The following is a 24,448-nucleotide window of genomic DNA, read 5'->3' as shown; positions in this document are numbered from 1 at the left end:
AGACGGGGAGCACTGCGAGATAAAAATAACAACATAGCTGGTCTCATGCTATCACAAACTTTATAAGACCCACTTCTGATTATGAGCTCGACAACTTCAATCAATCAACTCACATTGCTTTGATATGCAACTTTTAACTACCACATTCCTATTCACGATCATTCTGATAGCACTTGAAGGCAGCATCAGTGAAAACGCGAGACAATGCTTTAGCAATAAGCCTTACAGAGTGACAAGAAGCTCTTTCAGAAAAGCAATTTGAAAAACAAGCGCGTGATACTTTGTCTGGAGCTGATGTTCGCGCACGAAGCGTTGGTATTAATTCCTAAACATATAGGGGATGTTACCTTTTTTTTTTTTCCAGGATATTTCCTTCGAAAATGAAATTTAACCACAGTGTCCTCTGCTCAGATGCTCCTATGTTCATTAGTGCATCCCAAAACACAACACTTGTAAAGCCTCTTTGGTGTTGACATTGTATATATCTCCAGTAATGGCAGACCGCAGCTTCTCACTCAGGGCTGTGTTTATGCTAATAGGGCAGAGAGCTTCACAAATGGGGTGGGACTTTTCCCCTCGATGACGTGAACAGAGGGAGAATCTGAAACGGCTCATCTGGAGAGACTGTTTATGATTTATTGGTTTTATAAAAAAATGAGTTGGTGGATTTTTAACATTTATAGGCTGGTTGTTTTCACAAACTGCGGCCACACAACTGTGTTCAAACAGCTTATAAAAGTGATTTTTGCATAATAGGTCCCCTTTAAGATGCAAAATGGAGATATAAAGTCTTGTTTTCTGAGAAATTAAGTGAACATGTCTTCCTTTTGATTTTTGTTCATTTTTCTAACCGCATTGACAGATATTTGTTCTTAGTTTAATCAGTCACATTTTTATCAATTTCTCACAAAACACGTGCTTTTCACAACATTTTGCTTCTCAAGTAAATGTTTGTAGATTAGGAATGTTTAGACGTTTACTGGAAAACGAGAGTAATACTGAGGAAGAACAGCGCTTTTTGCAATGTTTTCAGAAGGTACAGTAAAAGTTATTTTCATATTCTAGTTGTTGGAAGCAGAGGTATTGCAGCCGTAAGCTATTTTTTGTGAATGTTATTAAAAAGTAATGGAGATCTGTTGGAAGTGTTCCTAATACAGCTCATTGTGGGCCCGCAGACATTTACATTTAGAGAAAATTCTGTTCCCTTCCATTCATTCCTTGAATTCTTTACTTGGTTTTAAAAAAAAAAAAGGCTTGAAAATGTCTTAAACTTTACCTTAATAAAGTCTTCAGAAACCCTGGTAATGTCATTTGCTAGAAATGACATTAACAGCTGCTTCATTCAGCATTTGTCCAATGACAACATTACAGGAGATAGTCATGATTTTCAACTTCCACAGTACAGGTCTAAAACAAAATGGCATGGAGTAACTTGGCCAATACAGTCTCATGAATAAAAGGAATTTTTATTTTCTTAAAACGTGATTATTTTTTTTAAAGAAATTGTTTGGTTTTTAGAAGAAAAAAAGTACACATGAAGCTCAACCTTGAACCCAAGCATCAGTGCATCAGTGGGGCATAAACAGATGGTGCAAAAACGGACAAAAGGGATACCAATTTGCCAAAACAAAACAGTTATTAAGAGTTTTGACTGCAGACTTCTGACATCACAGCGTTCTAACCTTGTACATGCTCAAACCATTAATCTTACAGCTTTTCTGAACTTCTCTGGCAGTGATACAATTTCATAAGCTGGCTCAGCAGGCCCAGTACACACATGACCTCTAAACTGGAAGAATACTCTTTTGGTGGTGTAGGCTAAAGCACTTTTGTTTTCTGACAAGCATTTTTATTTTGGGTAGTAGTCTGTGGCATCACAACCAGAACGGTAACACAGTAAAATGTTATTGTTATGATAACAATGGTAACAAAAGAAATCGAACATGTTTATATTCTTGTTCTTTATTTTCTTTATTTTTAAGACTGATTTTATATACAAATTTTATATACACTTTGTACATAGTCTCCCTCTCAGCCTCAGACAGTATGCCTGTGTATCATGTATCACGTTCATGAGAGTACCACAACGCATGCACAACCCTATCCTCAACTAAGGCTGTTTGGGTAGACCATGGGGCCAGAATTAATAAAACATTTTTAATGAAATTGTGTTGTTCTTAACTGCTATGCTTCTATGTTTCTACCTTAAAAATGAAATTGTGTATTTCAACACAAGAATATTGTCATTTTAATCTTGAGATTGTTCTAAAGAAAAAAAAAACTTAAGAAGATGTTGAATTCTTGAAAAGAATGTTCTTACAAATTGTACATTGTAAATAACCTCTTAAAGTTATGATAAAGTTGTCTTAAATCCCCAAATGTAAGAGGTTAAATTAACTTATTGGATGGGTTTTCATTGAGTTGATAAACAAGTTGTCAAAAAGAAATGTCATACTGTCAGATAATTAATGGTTAATTAAGTTTTCAATTTTTTTTCTTAACAACTGAACATTCTTACAAAATTCTTTAGAATTTAAGAAACTTCTTTTTTTTGTAAATCATCTTTTTTTTCTCAAACATATTTTTATAAATTTAAGTTAATTTCAGCATAGAAAAATAGATTTAAAGCTCATTTGAATGTTCATCGTCTCATTTATTTTAATATACAGGAAAATTACTCATTGTTTATGATTTATTAAGCATGCAAGCTTTGCTTTAAAGCATATTAAAGTAGGCAAAAACATTAATATGGTACACACATTATGAAAGGGCAAGCAAAAATGGCAGCACTCAATGTATGTAACAGGGTCTCCGCTTCATTTCTCTATATCTACCAATGAGTCCTTGGCCTGAAAAAGTTTGAAGACTCATGGGGTGGACCTTAAAGAATTCTTGCTCTGCTCCTCCATGCCAGCTAAAGCATAGCACCAGCATGTCTCCGCACTTTGATTTTTCATTCCTATTCAACCTCAGTCAGCAACTCTTTTGACTCATCTCTTTCCTCAGCCCTCTTTAACTGACTCTTTAACTGAGGGTGAAATAAAACTTGTCTGTTTATTGTGTTTGTTACATCCATTAGATTGACTCATATGCTTTGTCTGTCTGAGTTACATCCTCCCTTTACTAATATTCATCTTTCTGTACATCAGACTAAATATAGATAGAGCATTGAATAATGGTGATGTGAATGGCAGATATTGTAGAACATGACCTTTCTGCCTTGTATGTGTGTCCGTGCAAAATAATGATGCATTTTCATGCAGTTTGATGATGGTGATCAATTATAGATTCTGGGAATGATTAAGATCTTGCATTAACTGTCTTTAGATATAATACCCTCAAAACAATCATTTGCATTAACAAGACTGCTTGTTTGGTTGGGCATATGAATGGGCAGATGGTTAGCATGTATTTAGGCTTTTGTTTTGGATTTGCTTCAGGCCTAAATCAGTATCTGTAATCATTGTGCAGCTGGACGGTGTGTGTGTGTGTATATATATATATATATATATATATATATATATATATATATATATATATATATATATATATATATATATATTGGTATGAGTGGAAGTGTTTTTATTTATTATTATCGGTCCAATCTGTCCTCTTAGCAAGAGGATTGGTGCTGACTGGAAAACGGCTCAATAAACAGTTCCCCTCTCACTTTTCCTTTTCTGTTGTTTTTTGTACCCCAGTTGACCAGATATATCATTTGGCCTCACCTGCATCGCCACCCAACTACATGTATAACCCTATCAAGACACTGAAGACTAATACTATTGGTACTCTCAACATGCTAGGTAAGTGTCACTACAAAATTAAAAGTCTGTCTGAGATTTCTGTCCCTCCATTGAAAATCTGTTCCGCTAAAACTATGATGCTTTAGAAAGTTCAGGATCCATGATACAGAATCCATATGAAACAGAGCTTTTTAATCCAAGTCTTCTAGTTGCAGCTGTTAGCAATTCCATTGGCTGTTGTCATTAGACTGTCTCTACTATCGACGTCCATTTTCTGTGGCTGGAAAACCAGGAAGAGATCAGACAAAGATACTACCAGTGTCTTTGTTGTTTAGTATACAGTCATGGCCAAAAATATCGGCACCCTTGGTAAATATGATCAAAGAAGGCTGTGAAAATTTATCTGCATTGTTAATCCTTTTGATCTTTTATTTTAAAAATTCACAAAAATCTAACGTTTCATTGGATAATAAGAATTTAAAATGAGGGGAAATATCATTATGAAATAACTGTTTTTCTCTAATACACATTGGCCACAATTAACGGCACCCTTTTATTCAATACTTTTTGAAACCTCCATTTGCCAGTTTAACAGCTCTAAATGTTCTCCTATAATGCCTGATGAGGTTAGAGAACACCTGACAAGAGATCAGAGACCATTCCTTCATCCAGAATCACTCCAGACCCTTTAGATTCCCAGCTCCATGTTGGTGCTTCTTCTCTTCAGTTCACCTCACTCATTTTCTACAGGGTTCAGGTCAGATGACTGGAATGGACATAGCAGAACCTAGGTTTTGTGCTCAGTGACCCATTTTTGTGTTGTTTTTGAGATTTGTGTTTGGATTATTGTCCGGTTGGAAGATACAAACATGGTCCATTATAAGATTTCTAACAGAGTCAGTCACTTATTGATTTTTTTATCTGTTGGTATTTGATAGAATGCATGATGCCATGTGTCTAAACAAGATGTCCAGGACCTCCAGCAGAAATATAGGCCCACAACATAAAAAATACAGCAGTATATTTCATTGTACACATGGGGTACTTTTTATGCCCATCTGGAGTGTTTGCTGCTAAAAAGCTAATTTTTTTAGCTTCATCTGACCATAGAAGCCAGTCCCATTTGAAGTTCCAGTCGTGTCTGATAACTGAATATGCTGGAGTTTGTTTTTGGATGAGCTGGAGAATTTTTCTTGAGACCCTCCCAAACAACGTGGTGATGTAGGTATTGTTTGACAATTTTTTTTTTTTTTTTTTTCTGACCCCGAGACTCAACTATTTTCTGCAGTTCTCCAGCTGTGGTCCTTGGAGAGTCTTTAGCCACTCAAACTCTCCTCCTCACCGTGCATTAGGATGATATATGGACACATGTCCTCTTCCAGGCAGTTTCGTAACATTTTATGTTGATTGGAAATTCTTAATTATTGCCCTGATGGTGGAAATGGGAATTTTCACTGCTCTAGCTCTTTTCTAAAAGCCATTTCACTAATTTGTGAAGCTCAATTATCTTTTGCTGCACATCAGAAATATATTCTTTGGTTTTTATCATTGTGATGGATGATTAAGGGAATTTGGGCTTTGTTTTCCCTCCTATTTATATTTCTGTGAAACAGGAAGCCATGGCTAGATCACCCTGGAGTGCTCAAAATTGTGAATATGAATGGGAATATACTTCAGAGATATTTTACTCATAAGAATTTCTAGGGGTGCCAATAATTGTGTCCAACGTATATTTGAGAAAAACATTTTTCATAATGATATTTCCCCCCCATTTTAAATTCTTATTATCCAATGAAAGGTTAGATTTTTTTTTTTGTTTTTTTTTTTGTTTTTTTTAAATAAAAGATCAAAAGGATTAACAGTGCAGATTAATTTTCACAGCCGCCTTTGATCATATTTACCAAGGGTGCCAATATTTTTGGCCATGACTGTAAATTTGACTCCCTGAAATCACAGAAAAATTAGTTCAGCGTGAAGTATGACCTGTTTTAAGATTTATTTTGTATCGTAGCTCTAATCTTGCACATCAGAGATTTCAGAGGATAGCTGTGATGGCCATCTAAAAAATCTGGAGTTAACAATTTGTAAAAACAATTTTGTTTTGCTGCTTGTGGTTGAACAGTATCAATTCAGACTGGAGCTACAACAGTAATTATGAAACATATTTAAACTGACAGACAAACTAACGAGGCTTCCCAGTACTGTTTACCAGGCAAAAAGCTGTAACTCAGACTATGGCTTTGGTGTAGGGCTGCACGATTATGACCGACATCATAATTGTCGATTATTCCCTTGAGATTGTAATTGCGATTATTAATAACGATTATTTTGAACTGATTCATGCCATTCTTTGAAGCCGCATGCCATATTTCAAATTACAGTAACATTTTACAGTACAATTTATATTATGAGGGCTCCAGACTAACATTTGAGAGCAGTGGCACCAGCATCTGATTTGGTAGCGCTGAACATGTAATATTACAAGTTTTGTCTCTTAGAAATGCACATTAGAACAGGATCTTGAGTTCAGAGTAGCAGGAGCTTGAGTTGGGATGCAGATCGGTACCATTGTGAAAACTGAAACAGCCTTATCTTTTATACATAACCAAAAGTACAGCACTTCATTACCATGGTAAAAATGTAGCCTAACTTTCTATGGAGTTTGCATTGAAAAACAGTAGCCTAAAAACATTGTCAATTACAAATCCACATCAAATGATAGAATAATTAACAAAATAATGTAATTATATTCCATTACTCTTATAACATAATTAGTATATTATTAATAATACTCAATATGAATATCCTACTTTTCTGCCACCGTACCATTGTTACCATTAGTGTTACTACAATAAAACTATGGTAAATGTGGGTGATTTGTGGATTGAAACGTCTTCTAACTGGATCGTGGTTGCACTGTTTCTGCTGCTTTCTGCATCAGTGTTGATGAGAATAACAGCTCCGATTTATTTGGCTTTAAACTAGTTTAAATTAAAGAGGTGTGATTTGTTCTGAAGAACTCTGCGCTGAACTCGAGTGCTTCTTACTGGATTTCACAGCGTTTTTTTAGCACGTGATCGCGACTGGTCACTGTAATATATGCATACGCTGTTTTCTTTTGAGGCAAGCAGATAAAAGGTCAGTGTGACGCACATTTCAAACTATTCACCTATTTTGTTCCGCTTTTGACACGTTTGGCGTTTAATATATCTATCATGCACAACAGTGTGACAACGACTGTCAGTTAGACAAAATGTATTTTATCCAGTGTTTTTTAGTTTGTTAAACCCCGCGCTGCAAACACCTCTTAAGCACACAGAATAATGCAAGTAGGCATTTTTAATTGTTTATTTATTTTTGTAATCGTGGCTTTGAACGATTATGTAATCGTGGCTTCCATAATCGTAATCGCGATTAGAAATTCGATTAATTGTGCAGCCCTACTTTGGTGATTAGAATTTTTAGAGCAAAGAGAGAAATTTGCAGCAGGTATGCAAACCATTTATGTTTGTCCATTACCAGTTCTGCTTGTCCATTTTGGAAAGGTTAGCATCTTTTCAATCATCCACATTGCACCTTCTTTTCAGTCTTCAATCAGATGTCCACTATCTGTAAATACAGCAGTAAAAGACCAAATGTTTTTTTTGGTGGTAGAGTTTTCTGAGTTGTCATTTCTGTGTTGACATGAAATGTGTTTTCCGTCTCATTCTTGCAATTATATATAATTGCTTCTGCAGGTTACTTCCAGGTCCGCATGGACTCGGTTCCAGGCTGTCTTTCTTAACAGGCTTGTGGGTTTAATTAAATATTTAGAATTTTCTTTCAGCTGCCAGTTAAAGCGCAGTTGGGATTGGTGAAAGTAGGAAAGAAACAGATTACAGGCTCTTGAGACAGGGTTTTTATTTTAAACTTGACATACCATATTAAAAAAACTGACCAGCCACAGTTTAAAAATATATGGTCAAGACAACCTGGATAAATAAAGCAGTGCACCCCTATTAAGCAACCCATGCGAAATTGGAAAAAAATATATACCAATACATATATTTCACTGCAGTTTCCAGGTGGATATATTTTTTAAAATTTAAAGTCTTTTTGTTTGCACAGTTCCTTGCACAATACAATGTTATGACCTCAAAACACTTTAGTGTGTGACATGTAAACTAATACATTTTGATGTTTTCATCAGTAACCAGCTCCATATGTGTGGCTTTTCTAATGTAGTAAACTTGCTCAGTAGCTTAACCAATAGACCACTGCACTGCTTGAATACAAGTCCCAAGAAACACAAGTCACGTAAAAGAAGCAAGTTAAAATGGCATGGTTGCTTCTGCAAATACGTTTGTTTTTCTTCACACTATCGGTTAGGTTTAGTGTAGGCGGTACGCTATTTTCAAATGTGAAAGAGCATTAACCTTTTAGAACCACTTTCCTGACATTTCATTTCCAAACTGCTGTGATATATGCATTAACTGATGTAAAAAAAAAAAAATGTTCTACGTGTGTGTCAGAGAAATAACCTCAAATCAAATCTCAATGCATCAATGCAATCCTGTGCATGTCCTGTTGTAATAGCATGCTATCAACATATTATTTAAGTCAAAACATTTCATGAAAATAATGAGAATTTAGCACTTAAGCACAAACATTAAACATTGTGAATGGTGGATTGTTGCACATATTTTTTCTTTGATATTCTGATCGCAGTATTTTTGTTTCTTACTTGTGGCTTTTTCTGATTGATGTCTGGTTTAGGTATTTCTGTCTCATCCAATGGGAGTCACATATTGATTGAGTCAGACTCTGTCTGGTTAGATACAATTTAACAAATGACTTGTTCATGTCTCTCTCTGTTCACAGGATTGGCCAAGCGAGTCGGAGCTCGTCTGCTCCTTGCCTCCACTTCAGAAGTGTATGGAGGTACGTGTATAAATGTCTCCATTTTAAGGCTTGCACTGATGGACAGGGGCCGCTGAATAACGAGACAAACTAGCATTGATATTTATATCTCTCATGTACACACATAAATTGCTATGATCCTATTGGTGCTTCATTAAGTAGTCACTTAGCAGAGCAGTGACCCGGAATTTCAGACAAATCTATCAATGTACACCTGTTTTTTTTTTACATAAGAGACTTGCAGTCATGAAGCTTTAACACTTTAGATATACGTATCACATTTTGAGTTGAGCTCAAAGGCTATAAGGGAGAGGGAAGACGTGTTTCAATGGCAGTGTGAGAGTGCATCAGTGTGGTATCTGTATAGATTTTGGTAGAGGTTGAACTTTGTGACTGTTCTATGTAATTATAAAGAACCTTATCCCAATTGTGAAGAGTGGCGGTGCAAGTGATGTAGTGGAGGCTGCTTTGAGTTCATCTTGAATTACCACACAAATAATGTGGCCTAAAAGGAAATGAAATATTGTAGCCATGTCAAAACCTGTAGTATATGCAATTTGGAGGTAAATTGGTAAATACGCAATAATTACACTGCTGAGAGGTTGTGGCACCTGACTCACAACGACTCAACACCTTTTTCTGGTTAATCCCACATGTCTTTGAGATGTTTATATTCATTTATTTTTGACTGAAAAGGAGCTGCAATTGATCCTCTGCAGTTTGATGTTAGATAATCAGCTCATCTGGGATTTGGGAATGAACACAGATCTCTGTCCATCAAGAGAGAAAAGGTTTTCTTGTTCGTTTTTTAGGTTTATTTTTGTTTGCTCTTCTCTTTAGTATCTGGACTAGTAAACTGGACAAATGGCATTCATTGCATGCATGAAAAGAAACTATTGTCACTAGAAAATGACAATTCCATCAATTCAGCTGTTGGGCCATTCATTGCCTTCAAAGTAAGAGCTACTATTCTTCATAATGGTTGCTTTAAAAGATTGTTTATCTGAATGTGCATAAAAAAATCAATCCTGCTTTCACCCTAGCTTCTGCTCCAGCCGTTAAAATCAGCCTTTTTACATTATGCTTAATGAGCCAAGAATATTGAATTGCAATGAAATCCAATAACCACTTTTGTACACTGAATAGCACAGTAGGTTTGAGAGGATAAACATAAGTAATGACTTGTGTAAGCCCTGTGCTAGACTTGTGTAAGTGAGGGAATTATATCATTTGAAAGTAAACTTTAATAATATTGGTCAACTCTTTTTTTTTTTTTCTCAAATACCTTTCTTAAAGGAAAAGCATTTACTTTCAAACAAATAATTGTGATGAATGGCTGCATTACCTTACCTTATAATTTGATCTGATCAAAGTTGTTTGCAGTATATTACTTTTCCCAGTTTTACTTTAGATTATTGCAGTTTTTATGCTTTATGGTTGTGTCCAAGGGTGTTCATTAAACAGCTTGATTATGGCTCACATCATTCCTACCACTGGGTTTCTGCCAAAGCTGCTGACTGTGTCCAAATATTATTCTCCCTGATTATGGACATGATCTTTGCCTATCATGCTTGAAAATTCAGAATTTTCAAGATTTTCCTTAATGATCCTTGTTTTAGGGCTGAACCAGAATATTCGATTATTCGAATATTCGTTGGGTGGGTTGGCATTCGATCTTCAATTTTGAGATTCGAATATCCTTTTTTTTTTTTTTCGAGAACACCTGGATCCCCCGCAAAACGGTTCTCAACTTGTCCGCCTGGCTGAACATCTGCACCAGCCAATGAAAGACGTTCGTGCTGACCTATAGCATATATGAGCCCGCTTATATTATGAGCGCGCTTGCTGTACATCTACATTTGAAATTATAAACTTAAGCGCGCAAAAGACGCGACATGTGAACGGACCCTCTTCTATCACAAAACCGAATGCGATGCATGCGTTTTCTTTCTGTCAACTGTCCCGAGATGCGAGCGAAAGTCTTGGGTCAGCGTGCTGTAGCTCATGTAGTGCAGATGAGATGCGCCCATATGAAGCCGCTTTGAGACCACAACGAGAGTGAAAGAGAGAAGACGCGGTCCAGCTGAATCACTCGTGCTGTTTTCAAATGACTGATTTAATCTGATATTTTGTGTGGATTTATTTACTCCTCTAACCTACATGCTATATTTAATAAATGTTTGCAAGAATTTCCCTCATTATAAACTCGAAAGCTGTGGGAATGAGTAAAACTATGCGATATAGGCCTACACACAAATTCAGGATCTGATTAAATATAATTGTATTATACAGAGTTTTGTAAAATAAAATTCCATGACTTTTACTAAACTTTTCCAGGCCTAGAAATGGCTGTTCGCTTCCGGCTCGCTCTGTTAGTTTATTAAATGTTTATTAATTATGAACATGTCGCATGTCCATATTGCACCAAAATGCAACACTGCACTCCCTTGGGTCCGCAGCAACACACCTGCCGCGTGTGAAGTCATTGGATGAACGTTTCTCGACACAATAAAAATGCAAACAGGCAGACAGACGCACAGAGATTCCTGCCTTTATTAGAGAGAAGAATATGTTCAGCCCCTCCCTCCGAAGCTTCGAATATTCGGTGTTGATTCCTATCGAAGCTCAAAAAATGGTAGCTTGTTTCCACTATAGTATTATTGCCAGTGACCGCTCTGTCTAGCTGAGTTGTTGAACTCATTGTTAAGGGCTGTTCACACACAGGACGATAAATGTTACAGTGAAGTTTTAATAATTGTTCTACTTCTCTAAGAATAAGTCCATACCACAATTATTCACAGATTCACAACCGCATTCAAAGCTGTGCTGAAAGAACGGAACAGCACGGGACATCGAGTTACCTATATAATCATGACGGGTTTAACTCACCCACAGAGACGGAGAAATTATTTGCATTCATCTTAAGATCCACTGGAGCTGCCGTCAGTGCGATCGCACAAGCTCTTTGAGACGTGCGTGCCAAACGCGCACTCTGCACTCACAAACAAAGTATTTAAAGTCGTAGTTAGTTGTTTAAATCTGTGTTGGATTGGAAAAGCCTCGACTGGGCTCCTTTATTAAAAACGAGCTGTCAACTGTGATAAAACTCCCCAGTGTTATGATGCCATTTTTTATTCTGTCGCTCTAGTGTCCTGAATGCGGTTGTGACTTCAGCTGTTCATTCATACCAGATGTGTTCAAGCAGATTTTTTAATCTGCTGAGTAAATGAAACATTTCAAGTCTCTCACCTGTAAGCAACTGCTGTCAGTCCCTAACAGCAACTGTGAATGGAGCCATAATGTGCATTTCTATTGATTGTATCACTGCCCTGTAATTCTTTCCTTCTTTCCTTTTTCTTTCTCTTTTTTTCTTTCTTGTTATTGTTAGCCTATTTTTTTTTTTTTGCGTCCTTGCTTTTTTTATTTATTTTTTATTAATTATTTAATGCTATTATTTTTCGTTTTCTTATTTTTTTATTTTCATTTTTATTATTAATTATTAATTATTGTTATTATTTCTTTTTCTCTTTTCTTATTTTTCTTTATTTTCTTTATTTTTTGTTGTTTATTTTTGTAAAGTGTTATGAGAAAACGTTTGAAAAATATTAAGATTAATAGAAGCTACTGTTATTATTTATTGATAGTTTAACTAAAGAATTCATCAACTGATAAGAAAATAATAAATAGATTAATTGAAAAATAATCGATAGATTAGTCGACGAATCGAAAATATAATCGATAGATTAGTTTTAGACAATAAAAATAATCATTTGCTGCAGCCATAGAGTGCTGCCAGCATTGCTGCAGAGGTTGAAGGGGTGGGGGGTCAGCCTGTCAGTGCTCAGACCATACGCCGCACACTGCATCAAATTGGTCTGCATGGCTGTCGTCCCAGAAGGAAGCCTCTTCTAAAGATGATGCACAAGAAAGCCAGTTTGCTGAAGACAAGCAGACTAAGGACATGGATTACTGGAACCATGTCCTGTGGTCTGATGAGACCAAGATAAACTTATTTGGTTCAGATGATGTCAAGCGTGTAGCGGCAACCAGGTGAGGAGTGCAAAGACAAGTGTGTCTTGCCTACAGTCAAGCATGGTGGTGGGAGTGTCATGGTCTGGGGCTGCATGAGTGCTGCCGGCACTGGGGAGCTACAGTTCATTGAGGGAACCATGAATGTCAACATGTACTGTAACATACTGAAGCAGAGACTGGGCCGTAGGGCAGTATTCCAACATGATAACGACCCCAAACACACCTCCAAGACAACCACTGCCTTGCTAAAGAAGCTGAGGGTAAAGGTGATGGACTGGATAAGTATGTCTCCAGACCTAAACCCTATTGAGCATCTGTGGGGCATCCTCAAACAAAAGGTGGAGGAGCGCAAGGTCTCTAACATCCACCAGCTCCGTGATGTCGTCATGGAGGAGTGGAAGAGGACTCCAGTGGCAACCTGTGAAGCTCTGGTGAACTCCATGCCCAACATTAATGGCTGTGTGTTGAGATATTTTGAGGGGAAAGCAAATTTACACTGTTATACAAGCTGTACACCAGTGTTAATTTTGGCAGGCATTTTTGATTTAGTCTTAGTCTTTATCTTGAGACGAAAATGCTTAATAGTCTTAGTCACATTTTAGTCATTTGAGTCTAAAACTATCACTTTTATCTTGGTCTCATCAGACCATAGTTTGAGTCTAAAACTAAAACTAAAACTATCATAGTTTTAGTCTAGTTTTAGTCATTTGAGTCTTTCATAGTTTTAGTCTAGTTTTAGTCAACGAAAAGTCATTGCATTTTTGTCAACTTTTAGTCAAACTGCAGTTACCAACATTTATTTTGGTAGCTATTTTATATGTAGTATTTAAACAAAAACAGTCATCAATTCTTCTCTCTTTAGACCAAATCAATTAAGCTTAGTTATGAGAAATTTGAATCAAGGATTGAATTTGGAAAAACTGGAATAAATTTTCATTTTTTGGTAGAAATATAAATGAAACTCATTTTTCAGATACAGTAGGTTTACTTAACAAGTATACATTTATTTAACATCTTTTGGTGGTTAACATTTATGACAGATAATTAGGAATGCTGTCCATTTAAGACGGAAGGTATGCATGTAATAGCCTACTGACATACATTCAGTTTTCACCCACCTGTTTAAGCTCACTTAAACCATAACGGACTGTATTTCCGTGAGATACTCTACATGAGAGACATTTGGACTGCTGTGTGTGTATTTGAGCGCTGAGAACTGATCGCGCGCTGTATGAGAACTGAAGAAGTGGAGCGTGCGCGAGAGAGAGCACTTCTATCAGCGCGTTTCCGCCTATCGCACCTTCACTGACTTTTAAGTTAATCGACAATGAATTGTGACTCCCGGGAAAAACAGGACGTCTGGTCACCCACTCCCTAACCCTTCGGTTGCTGAGGCCATTGTTTCAGATCGCTATAGTTCGCGTTTTGGTAGCCTGTCCATCCACTGCGGCTGCCATACTGAGACTAGATATGCAAACGCTCCTTATCCAATGACAGAGACGCACATTTTGAAAGACAAGTCAGTTAACTTAGCCTATAGGATGTATTTTGAATGTCCGGTAGTCCTCAAATAACATTTTAGTCCCGTCTCGTCTTGTTAACGAAGACGCGCATAAATTTCGTCATAGTTTTTATCATCAGATATTAGTTTTAGCTCGTCAACGTCTCGTCTTAGTCACAGCAAAAAGGTTCGTTGACAAATATTTTTCGTCGTCGTCTTAGTCAACGAAATTAACACTGCTGTACACTCGCTACTTTACATTGTAGCGAAGTGTAATTTCTTCAGTGTTGTCACATGAACAGATATAATAAAATATTTACTAAAATGTGAGGGGTATACTCACTTCTGTGAGATAGTGTACATCCAAATCTACTGAAGATTATTCTTGAGTGGCCTTTTCAATCTCATCAAAAATATTGGGTGGGATTTAAAAAAAAAAAGCATTTGCAACATGACAATCAAAGATTATCAGTAGTGCTGTCAAACGATTCATCGCATCCAAAATAAGTTTTTGTTTACATTATATATGTGGGTGCTGTGTATATTTATCTACATATAAACACACACACATGCATGTATATATTTAAGAAAAATGTTAGTATATATGTGGGTGCTGTGTATATTTATCTACATATAAACACACACACATGCATGTATATATTTAAGAAAAATGTTAGTATATATGTGGGTGCTGTGTATATTTATCTACATATAAACACACACACATGCATGTATATATTTAAGAAAAATGTTAGTATATATGTGGGTGCTGTGTATATTTATCTACATATAAACACACACACATGCATGTATATATTTAAGAAAAATGTTAGTATATATGTATTTTAAATAGATTTGTATATAATATAAATTACATATAAATAAATACATGTAAAAATATTCAAAATATATATTGTATGTGTGTGTATTTCAATATAGATAATAAATATACACAGTACACACACACATATTACATAAACACAAACTTTTATTTTGGATACGAATAATCGCGATTAATTGTTTGACAGCACTAATTATCAGTGATCTGGAATCTTTTCCATGTGAGGAATGGGCCAGGATTGCAGGTGACCGTAGCTTTGAAAGCACCTGGATGTTGTAAAGAATAAATATGGCTTTCAAGGGTCATTTAACATGAATGACATGACATGAATGTTTAGAGTATTTTTTTTCCCCATCTACTTCATTTTTCATCATTCTCAGAATCAGTCAAATGTACATTAATACATTTTATATAATAGTGCTGCTACCTTGGTTTTAATTGTTTTTGTAACAAAAAAATTCATACTAGCAGAATGTCTTCCATTCCAAGGGGTTGAATAATTTTGATTGCAACTGTACAGTTTTGATTTAAGGAGTCATCCATACAGTTTACAGAAATTAAATCCCTTTCACAGCTGCCTTTCATTTGTTCAGCCTACAGTATATTTGCTTGAGCTGCCTGGGTGGTGCAGTTATTATATATAAGTGCTTATTGTCATCTCTGAAGTCCATCAGGAATTCACACCACCACAATTTCATGTGTGACCGAAATTCATATGTGACCCTGGACCACAAAACCAGTCTTAAGTCACTGGGGTATATTTGTAGCAATAGCCAAAAATACATTGTATGGGTCAAAATTATCGATTTTTCTTTTATGCCAAAAATCATTACATTTACATTTATTCATTTAGCTGACACTTTTATCCAAAGCGACTTACAATTGCTATATATGTCAGAGGTCGCACGCCTCTGGAGCAACTAGGGGTTAAGTGTCTTGCTCAGGGACACATTGGTGTCTCACAGTGGATTCGAACCCGGGTCTCTCACACCAAAGGCATGTGTCTTATCCACTGCGCCATCACCACCCCATATTAAGTAGGATATTAAGTAAAGATCGTGTCTCATGAAGATATTTTGTAAATTTCTTATCATAAATATATAAAAACTTCATTTTTGATTAGTAATTTGCATTGCTAAGAACTTCATTTGGATGACTTTAAAGGCAATTTTCTCAATATATAGATTTTTTTTTAAATATTGTCCGATCCTTACAAACCATACGTCAATGGTCTTATTTATTCAGCTTTCAGATGATGTATAAATCTCAATTTTGAAAAATTGACACTTAAGACTGGTTTTGTGGTCCAGGGTCACATATTTGTGTGTTTGTGTCTTCAACTAGACCCAGAGGTGCACCCCCAGAATGAGAACTACTGGGGTCATGTGAACCCTATTGGCCCCCGGGCCTGTTATGATGAAGGAAAACGTGTTGCTGAGACGATGTGTTACGCGTATATGAAACAGGTAAGAGTGAAATTAGCAGCTGGATTTCTGTAGTTGAATTTTTTCATACAGCTCTCGAGGTGTATTGACACATCCTATCCACATAGAACTATCCACGTGGGTGTTTGAGCTCAGAAATGTGCCGTCATTATTTTTCCAGTCTACACCATATTCTTTGCTGTCACTTTGTTATCCAAACAACATAACATAAAAGACGTATTGTGTGAGAGCCAATTATAATTGGATGATGAAGCAAAGAATGCGTATAATGTAAAGTCACAAACTGAACTTAGACCTCCACTTGAAAGAATGTTGCAAGAATCTCAGAAATTGTTTATGCATCAAAGGGCTAAAATGTTTATACTAGGGGGAGTGACAAAAAAAATTATATGGAAAAAAAAAACCCAAGGCAGCTTGGCAACCTCAAAGCAGCATGGCTGGATGCACGGTTTGATGAGAAACTGAATGTGAAACTGAAATGGTGAGCCAAACCATTAGCAGGCTTTTTAAATGTAAACAATGAGTCTCATTCCCTAAGCATGCATGTGCACGAATTTATGAAATCTGCATACAAATATTTTCATGAACAAATCATGTTTCACCAATTTCTTTCATACTAATCTGTATTCTAAAAACACACACACACATGTAGTAAAAATAAAATACTTCGGGTGGCTTTATGAATATGTAAATTAAGTTTTATATAGATTAAGATTAAGTTCCTTGGTAGAGCGCAGGATGATTTCCAGAGGTCGTTAAATAATCAGAAAGTAGTTATTTTGAATATATTGTTCTGTCGTTATTTAAGGTACCAAATACTATGGCCTTTTGACTGATGCATTTTTTAATAGTTTTACATTGTCAGTTAAAACCATATTGTATTAAATGCAAAATTAAAAAAACAGTACCTAATTCTCACTTTTAGTGGCTAAATACAATTCGTTTTTCTGACAAAATAAAATCTATCAGGCCACCTGTTAAGAACCTCGGTGTTACCTAAAGGTTGATAATATTGGGCTGTGTTTGGTTGACACACAGGCAAGATCACAATGATCATCTGGCTCTCTGGTTCTTTGTGACACATTAATTTCCTGTCTGTCTTCTTGTTAAACACTGTGATGTGATTGATTGGCACCAGCCTTTGGTGCACTTGATTTTATCTGTATTTCTTCAGTTGATGTCACTCTCAGATTGTCATTATCATATTCATTGTTCCTCCAATACATACGTCGTCGCTCTATGTGTCACCACATGAGAAATGCTCCCTCACAAGTTTGATTTGAATATCATCAGTGACATCTGGCATCTGGCATGTCCTTTTAAAATGAAATTCACTGACATTTGAGAAAGATAAAGGCTGTTTGACCATGCAGAGAAAAAAATAAGTCGGTTCTTGTTTGTTCAGAAGGATTTTTTTCCCCGTTTACCACTTGTCAACCTCTTGTCAAACCTGTATGACTTTCGTTTTGGTTGTAGAGCACATAATAAGATACATTGGAGTATAAATGTCTAAATGTTTTGTTTTTCAATACAATGAGAGTCGGTGATCACCAAAATGGTTTGGTTACCAAAATTCTTCAAAATATCCTGTTTTGTGTTCCTCAGAAGAAAGTAAGTCAGTTTTAATTTTTGGGTGAACTATCCCTATAAAGCTAGGTGTATATTCATGTTTGATGAAAGCATGAGGTTGTAGTGATAAAAGGCTGTAATCATAAAAAATCATAAAATCCAGGACTTCCTGGACTGTTCTCTCTTCTGTCCCACGCCAGCTTTTTTGCTATGCCATTTCTTTTTATGGCTTTCCTACTCAAGGGGACTCTCCTTTTCATATGTATCAGTCCACCCATCCTAATCTCCGTGTCTGAGATGTGATCATTTGGCTGGTGGAGGTGCTTCATCAGTCCCCTCCATTCATTTATTCTCAATTAGATTTACTCTTCCATTCATGCACTTCCTTCCATCCATAGCAATTGACTTTCCTATTCATCTAATTTAGCTTTGCTTCGACTCTGGACAGACTCTGTTCTTCTTTGACCTCACATTATTACTCCTTTGTGATTGAATAAGTTACATTTACAGATACAATATCTACTTTTACAATGTCAAAAGCAATACTTATTAAAGTTCTTGATATACATTGTTTAAATGGATGAATAAATCCATTTAAATATTGATCTGGATACTATGTGAATGCTCAGAGGACATGTAGTATGAGAGCGGTACTTATTTCATTTACATTTAGTCATTTAGCAGACGCTTTTATCCAAAGTGACTTAAAAATGAGGACGATGGAAGCAATGATACGCAAGTGATATAACAAGTCTCAGTTTGCTTAACGCAGTACACGTAGCAAGGTTGTTTTTTTATTATATAATAAATAAAAAGAAAACAGATAGAATACAAAAAGAATAGAGCAAGCTAGTGTTTGAGGCCTTCTTTCTTTTGTTAATGGTATAATAAATCAAAAGAAATCAAATAGAATACAAAAAGACTAGAAAAGCTAGTGTTTGTTTTTTGTTTGTTTTTTAAAGAAAATAAGCAGTTAGTAAATTAATAGTGCAAGTCTAAAAGGGACTTTTTTTATTTTAAGAATAGAATTAGAATAGAGAGTGCTAGAGTTAGAGGGTCAAATAAAGATGGAAGAGATGTGTTTTTAGCCAATATGGATTGATTTGGGCAGGTCATTCCACCAGGAGGGAACAGTTAATGTAAAAGTCTGTGAAAGTGATTTTGTGCCTCTTTGGGATGCGACAATACAGCAACGTTCACTTGCAGAACGCAAGCTTCTAGAGGGCGCACAAGTCTGAAGTAATGAATTTAGGTAAAGGGGTGCAGAGCCAGTGGTGGTTTTGTAGGAAAACATTAATGTCTTGAATTTTATGCGAGCAGCTATTGGTAGCCAGTGCAAATTGATAAACAGAGGAGTGACATGCATTCTTTTCAGCTCATTAAAGATTAATCTTGCTGGATTAATTTAGCATATTTGTTATTTCTTAATAGCATATTTCGTAAGCTATTTTGCTAGGGCTACACAATATTGAAGACAAATATGATATGCAATAACTTAAATAATTCCTCCAATTGACTTAATTAGTCCACTTCAGTCCACGCTGTCTCCCCATCCCCTTACATCGCCTTTATCTGCTAGCTTCCTTTATCTGCTGGGCCTTATGGCTCTGGCGTTATCCATAATTCAGCTCTGCCTCTACTGTCACCTCAGTCATCAGGAGACTGGTTGCTCAGCCTGAATTGCTGCTTTCTGGCATTGTTGAGACCCATCATTGCTCTGAAAATGCTTTCTCAGTCCCCTTTTGAACTAATGGAAAGCATTGATTTTAGGCTTCTTTCCCTGACGATAGCGTTGCTGCATGCTCTTGCACTGCAAACTATTCCCTACCGTTTTGCTCCAGGCCATTTTGAAAGTGACACTTTAGGTCGCAATGTAATGAGCTTCAACACACGCATTGAGATTTTAGAGTAAACACAAATGGGGTCTGTTCTTTTATATTTTTCAAATCAAATCATCTTTTTGTTGTTGTTGTTGTTTGTTTAGTATTTAAAAGGGGTGCATAAACTGAGATCTGAGATCAGGAAAAGATTTGAACTTGGTTTTGTGCATGTGATGATTTTATCTATTTATTAAATTTTTAAGGTTTCTGCATTTTTATTGTCATCGGAGATTGTTCATGTCATCAGAGAACCAAGGTAACTCAAGTTATCTCACATTTTTTTGTACCTGCACATCCTTGCTTTAAGCATTCTGTCGTACCGGCGGTAAAATCACAGTAACACACAGCCTTGTCATCGCAGCTGAAATGTGTCATGCTCGCACACACGGTGTTTGTATAATCACATAATAGGCTTGCAATCAGGCGAGTGCTTTTCCTTGCTAAAAATGCCACATGAGTAGGCTGTCCTTGTTTTGTCCTCGTTGTATAGTCTGGCATTTTACCTGGCTATCCTTCATTTATAATGCTATTCATGAGAGTTTTCATGTTTTTATTCATAGAGTTAATTATAGAACAACTGGACCTAAAAATCCAACTCTTCCTGTTAAACTCCCAGGTTCTCAAGACCAGTATTTGATGCAGGCGCAAGTACAGATTTTACCATGACATGGCCTGTCTTTAAAAATTTATGTAGCTCATATCATTTGAAATATTTTCCAGTTATGAGCAGTATTATTTTCATGCCTCATGTTAGAGCTGTTAATTCAGTTCACCGATAAATAATTTATAATAAACACTTCAACATTCATTAAAAATTGTCCATTTTGATGGACATATCAACTACATGGACATTCTTCTAGTTTTTGCACTGCTCAAGAGGACAGTGGTATAAATACAAATACGTAGATATAAAAGATATACAATATTTTGACCTGTCCCATTTTATTATGCAGAGATCATAAGTAAGCCATCCATATTTTAAATTCCCTGGAGACTGTCAACACTGTGGCTCTGTGATGCAGAAGTTCTGTACATATAGGGGTCTTTTGGAAGCATGTTTGCAAACATCATTATATTTGCAGTTCCATTGAATGGGGATGCTGTTTAAATGGTAATGTATAGCTTTAATCATTGACTTTTTCTTTGCTTTGCTTCTTCCCTGTGATCTTTCTTTTGATTTTGATTTTATTTTTTAAATTGATGGGACCATGTCTTCCGGCCTTTTCATCCAGTTTTGATTGGAATTGTTAGTTTGGCAAGCTTGGAGCAATGTGGAGAATAGTGATGGGTTACATTATGATGGTGCAGTGTTTTAGAGTAGTTTTCAACCTTTTCTGTCCCAGAGATGCCCCATGAGACACCCAACCATCCCAGGGATGCCATCAAATGACATGACAGATTGACACTGTATCATTACTTTCGTTATTAACATACATTAAAGTGATAGTTCAACAAAAACCATATTCTCATCCTCATGTTGTTCCAAACCTGTATGAATTTTGAAGTTTTAATTTAGATTTATTTGTAGTGTCGTCTTCTGGATTAAAAACAGGCATGAGTCATGAGTAATTAGATGGAGTCCTCATGTACGTCAGCAGTTTCTCTATTTATAGGCTCTTATAAACCGAATCAAATCAAAGTTTGTTTGTATAAGTTGGTCAGAAGTCAGAGTTCATTACCACGGCAACTGTTTAAGTGTCTGGGTTTGAATGCATTGCTTGTGTATGACAAATATCCACCATGTCAGGTGGCAAAATCTCAAGAAAAGCTTGACGTGTACTTACACCAACTTATTTTAGGGTATTTTATTTGTGTGGATATTTATATCGGGTCTGTTGTCGTTTGTAATTTGTAATGTTTCCCGTTTAAACATTATAAAATGTCATACGTGTTTTCTCTCATAACCTTTTCTGTTTTAATCTCAGTCAAAATACTCCCTCACATCACTTCTCTTTTTAGTGGACATTTGTTTTAAGCTCTAGATATACGTTTCAAAATAATTATTTTTCCTAAAATGCAACATATTAACATGACAGCATTTAGAGAAATATGAAGCAAAACATAAGTGTGCAAAAAAATGATCTCTTATAATCCTATTGACATCAGTAGGCTATAATCGATTATGGTCTATTAAGGTTTATGGTCCGAAATAGTAGTCCAAGGACCTTAAGCTGAGGGTGTTGATGGGTAATGGTTAATTATTACCCATACTGTTTGCTGTCTTTTCAGCACAGAGTAAATTGTGAGATGAAATGCTAGAAATATAAAAGCATTGGCATGATGCAAAAGCATGAAAGAGTTGCATGTCTTTCTCTGTGATGCTGACACAGCTACAGGCCCTCCATCAATGACCAGCACCTCTGAAATATGTGTGAGCCACATGCTGTTTAGTAAGAGAGTTTCTACCATTTGGACAGGTGGGGCGAGGAAACTTGATGATTAATGTCACATTTGCTTGAAATGAGATGCTGTGAGACACACTGTTAATCCCAAATGTCATCCATACTTAATGTGAGTGTGTTCATAGATGGGCCCACTAATATTTGTGACGCTCAAGTGCTCTTGTCAATAAAGCAAAAGGGCAAACAGACCAAATACTAACGCTTTCTGAAATGCATGCACATTTTTCAGTCCAGTTGCTATGCTGCTGCTTATTTTTTAAATTAGGAACGAATGGAAGCAATTTAACTTGTGGCTTTACTAGATGAAAATTTGAAGATATCGCTATCAGGATCTCATGTATGAATGCAGTATTGTCAAGACAAGGTTTGCGTGTGTCTGTCTCACAGGAAGGAGTGGAGGTGAGAGTGGCTCGGATCTTCAACACCTTCGGGTCTCGCATGCACATGAATGATGGCAGAGTGGTCAGTAATTTCATTCTGCAGGCTTTACAGGGAGAGCCGCTGACGGTAAGACCCATTCACCTCGTTAAAATAATGAACCATATTCAGCGTTAATTATACCTCCTCACTCTTAAATCCTGCTTTGACTCAATTTGTTACTTAAATTTGTAATCTCCTATAAAACACTTGAATGTACCTTTTTTTTTTTTTTTTTTTTTTTTTTTTTTTTTTTTTTTTTACAAAAAGTGTCTAAGAGTGGGCATCCATACAGAATGCTGATATTTTTCCTTACCATCTCAAATCACAATATTTGTTTTTCGTTATTATTATGCTAAACAGATTGTTGTGGAAATGACATTGATTTTGCAATAAAATATATATTTTTTTCCTATGGCTAATTTTAAATGCACGCTAATATTTTCACATTTGCATAATGTCATGGTTTTTGTAATTAACCATAACTAACCATGTTTTTTCTAACCAATCATAAAATGCATTGAAAAATAGCAAAGAAAATTTAAACCAGTTTTAATGTGACCTTCATATACCAAAAAGAAAAACTTAAATTTTAATACAGAAATCGGCCTTTGGAACATAAAAGTGTCTTGGTGTAGAATCACTCTTAAATGTGAACGCTTCCTTATTGTGAACGCTTCAGCTCACTTGAGGATTTTAAATACTGATTTAAGGTTCCTCAGTCGCCTTGTAGCAGCTTCTTCTCTTGCTGCGTGCTCTGGTGTATAATTATGATTCTGTTTGTTTTGCCTTTTTCAGGTTTACGGTTCAGGTTCTCAAACAAGAGCTTTCCAGTATGTGAGGTAAGTAATGATAAAAAAAAAAAAGAAATGTATGGGTGGGTTTTCATTTGTTTTGTATCTATCTGCAGCAAAAAGAGAACACAGATGCAAAAGTAAATAGGATGAAAAATACTATGAAAATATAAAAACAACAAAATATGGGAGCATAATACTATGATTGGCTGATTTTCCCATCATTCTGATGTTGTTCAAATGAACGTTGAATGTATAAAGTGTCCACAAGTGGACTGAAAGAGAAAATGATCTTTGAAAGATGTTTAAAGTCAGCATTTAAACAAAACAAAATAAAATATTTAATTGGCATGTTCTATGTAAATACTACATATGTAAATAGGCTATGTTACAAATTTGAGGGGAAAAAGCTACAGCCATGAACAAAGATTTACATAACACATTCATCTGTCCCTTTTTCCCCATTTCCATCTGTTTTAATGTTACTTCTGTATTATTCCTTTTTAATGTTTTTGTGCATCTGAATGATAAGAGCAGAGAATAAAGCCCATCTGGTCTCTGTAATATCAAAAGAACAGCACAAATGAAATGCGTGAATAAACAAAAGTATTAACATGAGTCTGACAGCATTAGCACAGTCCCATGTTTTGTCTTAATGAAATGAACCTTTGGGAAAAAAACTGATCTTCCTGACAGATTGCTCCATGGCATTTTCGAGGACGGAGGTCTGCTTTTGATGGGATTACTGGTGCTTTCTGGTAATTGCGTTGAAAGTATTTCAAAGGCTGCAGAGTTTGTGTACAGACTGATAATGTAGCGGTGCTTTGGTGGAAGCAAATTTATCAGTTATTAATGGGATTTGGACTTGGGTGATAAATGTACGTGTTTATCATTGTGTGTGTGTGTGTGTGTGTGTGTGTGT

The 24,448-nt window shown here is 35.9% G+C and overlaps 1 protein-coding gene across 1 annotated transcript in view; it reads left to right on the top strand.

Moving 5' to 3' along the window:
* Positions 1–24,448, top strand: part of LOC306877403 (UDP-glucuronic acid decarboxylase 1-like) — a 54,192-nt gene that overhangs the window by 21,841 nt on the left and 7,903 nt on the right. Inside the window, exons 7-11 of the mRNA XM_079429173.1 lie at positions 3,702–3,806; positions 8,607–8,666; positions 16,364–16,485; positions 22,703–22,822; positions 23,531–23,574. Of these exons, the coding sequence (XP_079285299.1) occupies positions 3,702–3,806; positions 8,607–8,666; positions 16,364–16,485; positions 22,703–22,822; positions 23,531–23,574 (451 nt within the window). The remainder of the gene's footprint in view (positions 1–3,701; positions 3,807–8,606; positions 8,667–16,363; positions 16,486–22,702; positions 22,823–23,530; positions 23,575–24,448) is intronic.

Source organism: Barbus barbus (assembly GCF_936440315.1).
Source record: "Barbus barbus genome assembly, chromosome: 11".
Classification (NCBI taxonomy): Eukaryota; Metazoa; Chordata; class Actinopteri; order Cypriniformes; family Cyprinidae; genus Barbus; species Barbus barbus.
Note: the sequence above shows the minus strand (reverse complement) of the source record. Positions and strands in the feature narration are given on the sequence as shown.